At 35.6% G+C, this 11,055-nt stretch overlaps 1 protein-coding gene across 1 annotated transcript; it reads right to left on the bottom strand.

The window, feature by feature from the left end:
* Positions 1-5,282: 5,282 nt before the first annotated feature.
* On the bottom strand, positions 5,283-5,747 carry LOC140161573 (uncharacterized). The gene has a single exon (XM_072184927.1). It carries the CDS (start codon positions 5,745-5,747, stop codon positions 5,283-5,285), a length of 465 nt encoding a protein of 154 aa, XP_072041028.1.
* Between the last annotated feature and the right edge of the window lie 5,308 nt (positions 5,748-11,055).

Below are 11,055 nucleotides of genomic sequence, written 5' to 3'. Positions count from 1 at the left end.
GTGGGGGCAAATGCTCTTCCCCCTGCCCCCCCCAGTAAAAACCCAAAATTACGGAAATGTCTACTTTGTGGCAATTTTGCGCAAAATTTGTTGCGCAATTATTTAGAATATTATATGGTAGGTATAAGCAGAGAGTTGATATTCTTGAGAGGGCACTCTATTCACATCATTTCTTTTCCAACGCTAAAAGATCACGAATTTTGGTGGTTTGCAAATGAAAAGTGTCCGCACTATCGATTGATTACGTAACTGTTATGAATAATTTATTAGGTTTTTCAATGCAATTGCCTCGACCCATTAATACATATTATCTGTATTATCAAAGTACTTGGAATAGCAATCGGGTGAGTTCACTGAACTACGCCCTAATACTGATGGAGTTTTAATGGCGTCTAATGGCGCTAATCCTCTCCATACACAGATGAACAAATACAATAGATGAAGGTCAACACGTATGACCTCCTATGTGACATGTTATATGTGATGTACAAAAACCTGAATATCATAAAGATCAGTATTCGTTTGTGCATATGAACTGCACATTTACGTTGCTAAATATTACTATAATGACAAATATTGGTATTATGACAATACGGTATATACATTGTATATAAAACGACTAATAGATCCTACTATCATGGCGTCAGGTCAATGTTCATCATACCCCGTATGTTTCTTAAAATTCATTCAGATTTGAGACAAATTGCTGTGCCAATATTATTGGTGCACAGGTAGATCCGTGTTTTTTTATATTTTCATTTCCTTTTAATGAAAGAATTAAGGTTTTCCACTGCACGGGGCCACAAGGGTGATACTAATTTTAATGCTATATTTTCAAAACGAATACGTGCTCCCGGTTGGCTCTATAACGATTTCACAGAAAAGGTATTTCTATTGAAATGCAGCGTCGGACTCTAGCTGAGAGCGTAGCCTAAGTCATTCCGGACTCCAAAAAGGGCTCTCCATACACAAATGAACAAACACAAAGGAGGATAGCCTCCTCCGTGACCAGCTTGATTTCGATGGAGCGGAACCAAACTGGCTGCGGAGGAGACGGGTCATTTGGATATGCAAATTTTTCAGTGTCAGCCGCCTGGTATAAGGTTGGTATTATCACTGATGTGTGGTATTATCATAGATGAACTCCTGGATGGGGCAGCTTAGCATGAGGCCGCATTGATATGTAAATAGCGTATTGTTATTTAAATTTGCGCCCAGACGTATTGAGGGCGACAGTCATGTTATCCAGACGGAGAATGGCTGCATATGCCGGGCATGTCAATTTGCTGAGTGAAGGCTGATAATCACCTTTCTGTATAGGTAATAAGCTAGTATATTTCGTGTACCAGTTGGTTATAACAAAAAATTAGTATCATATTAAATATATTAAATGTATAAACTTTGAAATTTACATGAATTTGAAGAGCAGAGCTTCGAAATGTAGCTAAGTCAGGTGATGTGAAATTCTGCTGCGTGACCCCCTCTGAGTGGTTGAATTATATTCATAAAACATTGAATTTAACAGATATCATGGGTAGCCAACCACGATTTATCAGCATTTAAAATATATGTTAATTAACAAAGATAAATAATAAAGAGTACAAATGGCAATTAACTAGTAAACAAGCCTGAAATCTTAAAATGTTGCCACGTGATTTCCCGAACACATGATAGTTAACATGTGACCACTATTCAGATTTACCGTAAATATTTGGAGTATGCTTGCACATCATGCACATACACTGTGCATTTCTTTACTTCCGTATAAAATCAATAATTCATGCTGGGCGCCAAGTAACAGTGTCTGCTCAGAGCAGATTGGTATTTTATTTTACTTGAGAGCATAATAGAAATACATAAAGACGAATAAGGCGCCATGATGGAAGGTCAGGTCGGGTATCAAAGGTTATTATAACTTAAATACTACTTGTATTTCCCACCTTGCCTCTGTCACATAATTTCCTTCATATTATTGACAGCAAGTCCTAATTTTGACTTTGCTATTGCAAAATGTCATTTCATATCAAATTAGTAGACTTTCTTTGAAAAAACATATCACTGGTGCCTGATGGGAATACCCGTCCGCCATTTCATTAAACTGGATCGTTTTCGCCTGTTTTGTGCCCAGATGTATTGGGGGCGCGCTTTACTCTCATTGAACAGGCAAAGTTCGCAAAACTAACAACGTTGTTATTTGCCAAACTCAATTAACATGATCCAAGGGGTCGAACATGAATTATTCATAACGAGCTATAACGGATCGATAACTGGCCTCACTTTCTAGCTAGTAATCCAGCTGAATTTTTCATAGATTTTGCGTTGCTAATAGAACAACCGTGAATTTAGTGTCACCCCCTTGGTATTATTATTCAATTAGCTTTAATACCCTGGTTGCTTACATGACGGTAAATAAATATCCGTGCATATGATTCGATATTTTAATATACCTGCCCATTATCAAAAGTAGCTTCACTTTTCTGGGGGTTTTACCCTTGTCATTTGCAACATTTCCTCATTATATCGTTTTCCCAATTAACTAGCCCACTTTAGGAACATAAACTTACCGATCGGTGGGTACGTATTGATCACTCAAAAACGCTGTGGACTGTTGCGGTACCAATATATTGGGTAAACTTTGATCTCTTGGTCTATTCCCTGGAAGTAGTCGAACAAGGTCAATTCAAAGTGGGTCAAACTGCGTATGGAACTGTGTGGCTGGTATCAATAATGTTCACAGGTACAGGTGTATGTTGAGCTCAACAAATGGCGGGACGTCATAGTGCTGGAATTCATTTGTTTGTATAATTCGCCAGCGAAGTGGTTACGTAACTCCCTAGTACCTGGATCACACACCTTTTGGAATTGAGAGTACATGTCATAAACTTTGCATTGCGATCATTTCAATCGTGGTGCAGAACTCAAAAACGTGATCCAGTTGGCATAGTGATAATCAGATTACACGTAACACTTCGCTGGTGAATATTGCAGAATCTCCGGAGGATTTTTGAATATGGGGGGGTCACATTTTTGGCCTGCTCGGAGGCGCGAAACGCTGAAAAGGGGTGGGTGCGGAAGGGGGTGGGCGAGGATGCTTTTGATATGCATACATTTTTATATGAATTGTATCGGGGAATTGTACCTTACATTTTGAATTATAAACTAAAATTATAAATTTTACCTAAAAATTACGAATCTGATCCTAAAATTATAAATTTTACCTGAGATTATGGGGGGGGGACTTTAGGGTACTTGGGCCCCTGCCCGGTTCCGGAGCCACTGTATTGTTCTTCCCGGGTGGTCAATTCTCAACATGGTCTGCTAAATATCGCTCCCCTCTCACCTCTTTGGTCGTCTCAAAACATCTTTCCCCTGCCCCCTTCGACGTGCCAAAAAACCTTTACCACCTCTTGCCACCTCTTTTGGGGTATCTCCCCCAGCTGTGGCACGATTTAGGGGGAATTAAATATGAGGTTTTCAGCAGGTGGTTTTCAGGCCTCACTCACATTTACGAACTCTATTGAATTTCTTAACATTTTAGGGGTTTAAAATCTATTTCTTTTGGTTTCATTGTACTATGCGGTAAATTATGAAAGTTGAAAATAAGCATCTAGAAAAAAGCTATTCTTATGTTTGACTTTGTTTTATTAGGATTTTGTAAATATATAAATATAGGCCTATACATTGTATATAACTTTATATGAATGAAAATCGATGTCTTTTCCTTGTATTATAAGGAAAATAAATTATGAGAATTGAAAATAAGCATCTAGAAAAAAGTTATTCTAATATGTTTGACTTTGTTTTGTTAGGGTTTTAAAAGAAAAATTCTTTTGTTTTATATTGTATTATGAAGAAAATTAAGAAATTTGAAAAAAACAGCATCTAGAAATTTATTCTTATGTTTATTAGGGTTTGAAAATATAAATTCTCATTATTTTCCTCGAACTCCGCTAAATAACACATCTTGAGCAGCATATCCCGCGGCACAACCATATCGCTTTGGACACCATGGACTCCTTTTTCATCCATTTGGAGTAACTAATCCGCGCGGAATCATGTGCAGTTTATCAGTAATGCTATAACACATATAATTATTTAGAAAAGATGAAAGATTTTCCCCGGGGATTTTCCATCATAGGGAGCTTCAAGCGTATCTTTCACCCATTGAAACGTACAAACGCTCTCGTGAAACCAACCAACAGGAGAGCTAACAGGTTTGACGTCCGGCCCAACGGCTTTCTCTCCTTGCTTCATCACAGCCTGTAAAGATTTATTGATTTCAGTGTCAGGATTTTCTGCTACTTTGCCTTTGGGAAAGAAATAGTGTGCAAAAGCGTATATGGCTCGTAACCGCTCGTTGATAATTTGTGACGTGGTATATCGAAAGCAGACACTTTTGGACAGGATCGTAAATTTAGAAATAGCCAAAAATCTGCCAGGTAATTTTTCAGACATTTTTCAAAAATGAAGTGGCATTATTTTGTTCGGATATCTCAAATTAAATCTATCTTTGCAAGAAATAACGGTATTTCTAAAAATGTGTTTCAGACGTAATATAACAACTATAATTTTGGTCATAATATGTCTTTTTTGAAGATATGTTTTATAATACATTTTTATATTATGGTGGAGGATGGGAGAATGCAGTCTAATAGATATGCAAAAAAAATCCAAAATATATACACACGTATTATGGCTGAAGGCTAGCTCATCCACTAAAGCATCAGGAAGATGGCTGAAGTGAGACAGCACAAATAAAGAAATATCAAGTTTCAGTGGCAGTTGAGATTGGATTAAGCATTAATGTTTCCTCTCTCTAGACCCAAATTTAAGGCAGTGATAGCAAAATTTTCCCTTGATTGTTGGCAGTGGCCTTCTTTTCCTTGGTCTTTTTAGCGTGTCTTAGGCATTTTTAAACTGGTTCCATCAAGACCCAAGTGTGTATCCACATGGAGCGACCATTTAAACAAAAGAACAAACAAATGGTTCCGGCAACACTCTGTCTGACTCCTTTGAGTAATAGCATGAACATTACAGCTTTATGTCCATCTTCCTATTTCAGTTGTAAACTTCTCAGTTTGGAATTTAATTTGTTCAAAATATTATGAGTTAAATACAAATACAACGGAAACTATTTTGATTCACTGAAGGTTCTGAGGAACCGTCGAAACTTCAACTTTAGATAGAAATGTATTAATATCTCGTTTTACCTAAGCAAAACCTTCGTTGCCAAAGGAATTGACAATTGTGTAGGATTTTCCTTCTATGGCCTCATTTTCCGTTTATGGTTTGATTCTCATTTCGTTTAGTTTCTCATAGTACGGCATCGACGCATCCACTAACTCTAATATGTCATCCGTCAAATCGCTACGTGATGGTATCTTAGATGGAGCCTTAAAATGAGTCGAATTAAAAGCCGCCTCATAAAAACCGCCATTTTCGGGGATTTTGTTTATTGACACAAAAGTAGAATTGATGATCCAGTCATCGAGAAGATCTGTCCCAGCTGGCCATTGAAGCATACTTTCATTGAATGGTATTCCTATCGCGTCACAGTATTGACGCATTATAGACGCAGGTGAAGTTTGTAGATCGTCCGCGTCAATCAACACCGGATTAGGATCGCCTCGTTGCTTCACAAACTCCACTAAATCACACATTTCAGCATAACCATATCGCTTGGGAATAAATGGCTCGGGCATATCTTGTAATCGGAACCCCCTTCTTCTGTTTGGATAAGCTTCCATGTAATACCTTTCCAAGATGGGAATACTTTATGCGGGTGCCGAATTAGGAAAGTATGGCGAAATCCACGCGGAATCATGTGTAGCTTATCAGTAATGCTATAGCATTGATCTTTAGCAAAGACGAGTGATTTTCCAGGATAGGGAGCTTCAAGCGTATCTTTCACCCATTGAAACGTACAAACGCTCTCGTGAAACCAACCGGGTTTGACGTCTGGCCCAACGGCTGCCGCTCCTTGATTCAGCATAGCCTTTGTAGTTTTATTGATTTCAGTGTCAGGATTCTCTGCTACTTTACCATCGGGACCGAAGTAGTATGCAAAAGCGTATGGCTCGTTGATAATCTGTACGCCAGGCATGGAGCCAATACATTTTTCAAAAGCAGTGGAGAGTGTGCGAGGAAGTGCCCAGAGAAGAACACGGAGAGGTTGAGCATCACGGGTTACGCTTGACATCTTGCTTTTTATTTGATTAGGAAATCTGTAAAAGATGCAAAAGACCTCGGGATTACTTAAAATGCCAGGCATCTCGACAAAAGCATCTATATTTGACAAACAATTGAAAAGTCCTGCACTTGTTTGGAACTCTTCGCACAACTTTGCAGGACATTTAAAGTGTTTCAGATACAACTTTTTGAAGAAAAAAAGAAATGCCCACAAAGCAACCCAATCCAATTCCAAAGGGCTTTGTCATCCACTTGCCTCAGATCATGGAGGTAGTAGAGATGCTCAGATGGAGCAGAAATAAGGTAAAGAAATTCTCAAGGCTAACAAGATATAAAATACATCATGCAATTAAACGAAGTCCATTCATGGATTCAACATTCATAACCTCCTAATCTAATCTGATCCATCTAATTTTCCGCTTCTTATTATTTTACCCTTGGCTTTTTCAATATTTCTTCATTGAATTATAGTATTACTTACATTTATTCAAGCAAATTATTCTCCCACTGAAGGAGTGTATATTTGTGAAAGAAACCGGGGAAAGAAACTTACCGATCGGTAGTTAACATTCAAGAACTATGAAGCACCTGAACCGTATCACGACCATCGCTAATTGAAAATTATAGATCTTCTTGGACAAGGCGAAAATAAAAATAAAATCAAAGGTCAACTAAGTCTGATTTGCAAATAGCTGCCTTTTAAACAGATTGCAAAGATTCTGTATGGAACCGGGTGCAAGAAATAATCGCGTTTGGGGCACTTTTCACCATGTTGTATAAGGAAACATCTTTTGATAGATGGAGCCAATGGGTCATCTACCTCACCTCCTCCATCAGTGACATTTGAAAAAGCTAGGATTATTTTCCAGATTATTTACAAATTATCCGGAAACTATTAATTTAGAGCCAAAAATGAGTTACCTACCTGCAAATGTTGAACGAAATGATAAGTTTTACGTTTTATTTGAGTTATTCGGGAATATTTTAGCCGTACAACAATTGATCTAACTAAAATCAGAAAATACGAACAAAACACATTGTCTTTACCCATAATGATATTTATTGAAAAGCCTGCTGCTTCTACCAAATGCAACATTGGATCATCTCGAAATGACCAGAATTTATAGTTTATGACCTGTCATAGCATAAATCTACCAAATCATTTTAGGTGGATCCATAGGTATTGGGGGATTTCTTCCAATACCTATGATGGATCGTAAGTCGCAAGGCAATCTTGTACAAACTCAATGGAAACTGTTGGCTGAACATGCTAAATAAGCATTTTGATACAACCTGTATTAATTCGCACCATATTTAATTTCTAACACAAGCAATGATCGTACTACGCATCCTAAGCATACCTGTACAGACACTACTCAAGTACTTTTAAAAAGTAGGTGTGTACTTTTCTGGGATGGGTGCTCATCAATTTTGGTGGATATGTTCCCCCAGAAATTGGGGAAAGTGGAGCTTTAGAAGCTGACTGTGTGCCGGTAAAAGGGAGTCTTTCGGAGACGATATTATCAAAATTAAGGGTCTTTCAGAGCTCTCTTTTGGTGAAAAACATGTTTTTTTCGGGGAACATAACCGTATGGTCATTTTATGTTCAGTACCCCCGGGTGTTTTCGAGGCCTTTACTCTCCATTAAGTGTAAATGTATTCCTAATCCACGCATATTGAAGGAAATTACACTTTTCACTCCAAACAAGTTCTTGAATAGCGACCGTCTCCACTTTTACATTTAGAGAATATCGTAACAGAAATAACTATTGGCCAGTTTAAAGAATACACATCCAGCAAACTCAAATATGTTCTTAAAACGTTTGTTCAAAACGTTTTAACAACATTTAAATGTCTCGTTATATAAAGATCATGAAACGTTATTGTAAAATATTTTGGGCAAACATTTTTGCAAAATAGTTTGTCAACAGTTAAATAACATTCTGTTAGAATATTTTGCATCACCTTCTCAAAAATGTTTTATGAATGTTATACAAACTTTTTATACCCTTTATATCCCAGCAAACACAAAAAACGTTTTAAAAACGTTTTAAATAAGTTATATTTTGGATTTTGGTTTAGGTAAAACGTTATAATAACATTAAAATGTCGGGTTATATAAAGGTTATGAAAACGTTTTAAAACGTTTTGTATGAAAATACGCTACAACAATATTTTTAAAATGTTTTTAAAATGTTATTGTAAACTATCTTGGCAAGCATTTTTGGCCAAATATTTTGTCAACACTTAAATAACATTATGTTAAAATATTTGAACCCAGCAAACACAGAAATGTTCTTAAAATGTTTTTTTCCAAAACGTTTTAATAACATTTAAATGTCGGGTTATATAAAGGTCATGAAAACGTTTTAAAACGTTTTGTATGAAAAAACACACTACAACAATATTTTTAAAATGTTTTCAAAATGTTATTGTAAACTATTTTTGCAAACATTTTTGCCAAATATTTTGTCAACACTTAAATAACATTATGTTAAAATATTTGCACCCAACAAACACAGAAATGTTCTTAAAATGTTTTTTCCAAAACGTTTTAATAACATTTAAATGTCGGGTTATATAAAGGTCATGAAAACGTTTTAAAACGTTTTGTATGAAAACACACTACAACAATATTTTTTAAATGTGTTCAAAATGTTATTGTAAACTATTTTTGCAAACATTTTTGCCAAATATTTTGTCAACACTTAAATAACATTATGTTAAAATATAACACCCAGCAAACACAGAAATGTTCTTAAAATGTTTTTTACAAAACGTTTTAAAAACATTTAAATGTCGGGTTATATAAAGGTCATGAAAACGTTTTTAAAACGTTATTGCAAATATTTTGGGCAAACATTTTTCGCAAAATGTTTTTCAACCAAAATAACATCCTGTATAGAATGTTTTGTATCAAGTTTTCAAAAATATTTTTGGAATGTTATTAAAACGTTTTTATACCCTTTATATAACCCGGCATTTAAACGTTTTCTGTAAAACATTTTGTGTGTGCTGGGCAGAAGATTATCAGAAAATGTTTTTTAATGGTATGAAAACGTTTTATACCCTTAATATACCCTTTATATAACCCGACATTTAAACGTTTTCTGACAACCTTTTTATAACCATTTGCGAATGATGTCGAAAACGTTGCGTGTTTGCTGGGATAATCTGACATTTAAACCTTTTCATTAAAACGTTGTGTGTTTGCTGGGCATCGACTTAAGGGCTGGGGTATGAACGTTTGGACAGTATTTATTTTGGGACATTAGAGCACATCAGACATATCGAATTGCATTCTGAATACGAAGAATGTCATTCTGATATCAAATAATTTTGGTTTTTGAAATTCGCAATTTAATACACATTTTATGGCAAATCATTAAAAATTGATATTTTTGATATTTAACAGTACTTGAAGTAAACTTTATAAATCTGATGATTTATATTTAACGTGTATGTAGGTGGGATGAAATGCCGACGATCAATTGAAAATTTTGACCTTTCGTATTAAAGATATGGATTTTTTTTCCCAAAACACCTTAAAAAATAGGTCTTTTTGGGAAAAAATCTATATCTTCAATATGAAAGGTCAAAATTTTCAATTGACCGTCGGCTTTTCCTCCCTGCTACAAACACTTTAAGAATATATCATTAGATTTATATAATTTACTTCGAGGACTGTTATATATCAAAATTTGAAAAATATCAAATTTTTATAATTTGTCATAAAATTTGTATTATATTGTGATTTTCAAAAATGAAAATTATTTGATATCAGAAAGACATGCTTCGTATTCAGAATGCAATTCGATAGGTCTGAGGTGCTCTCATGTCCCACAAAAAATACTGTCGAAACGCAATAAACGCTCATTTTAGATCCCTTAACTGGTGATACTTAGTAGGATTTAGGCTTATTAGTAATGTCTTATGTCACTTAATTCAGATAAAAAAAGGGTTAACATGATAATAACATTAAAATATTTATCAATGGTCATACTGGATGAAAGAGGAAGCAAGCTATAATTATAAATATTATTATAAGATGCGGCAGCCATTCAATGTGTTGCACGTGTGACCTGTTTAATTCGGACATTGGTCTTCCTTATCATCGTCGAAGTCCAAATTAGCTCAAACTTGACTCGAATACATACAATTATCTTCTTTACCGTGTGACTAGAATACACTTGTGTTATAAATTAAATATTCATGATTATATACCTCATATATAGATTCCTGTCATCTGATTGGTTGAAAGTGCAGTCATTGAATTAACTATGCCCGCAAAAAGAACTATGGACCGGTCCATGGAAATGAACTATGGACCGGTCACGTACGTCACGATCAAATTGCGCGTTTTTCCCAGCGTAAAATGATATTACGCACGTGTTAATGTTTTCACGCGTTATAATTACGCAGAAATCGCAGATTGTAATATGTGCCGTTCGCATTGAAACTATTAATTTCTCTTCCCAAAATCGATGCTTTTAACCAAACAGATGACAAGAATCTTAAGATTTGGTATATAAAACAAATATTGACTGCTTTTTATTCGGGGCATGGTTAAAATTATAGGCCCGCGGTGATCTCAAAACCATGACTATGACCTCGGCTACGCCTCGGGCCATAGTCATGGTTTTGAGATCACCTTGTGGCCTATAATTTTAACCATGCCCCTCATAGCAGTCAATATTTGTATACTATTTGACGGTTTTGTTTTTGAAAACTGAAATTTTAAAACGGTCCGTACGTTTCGAAGTTTAATAATCCAATCAAAGACCTTCAATACACGGTATTTCATCCAATGATATCAGTGAGATCATCATGGCTACATTCTCTTCGTACTTAAAGGAAGGTGACCTA

Source organism: Amphiura filiformis, chromosome 1, assembly GCF_039555335.1.
Source record: "Amphiura filiformis chromosome 1, Afil_fr2py, whole genome shotgun sequence".
In the NCBI taxonomy this organism is placed as follows: Eukaryota; Metazoa; Echinodermata; class Ophiuroidea; order Amphilepidida; family Amphiuridae; genus Amphiura; species Amphiura filiformis.
This window is presented reverse-complemented; position numbering and strand designations above follow the sequence as displayed.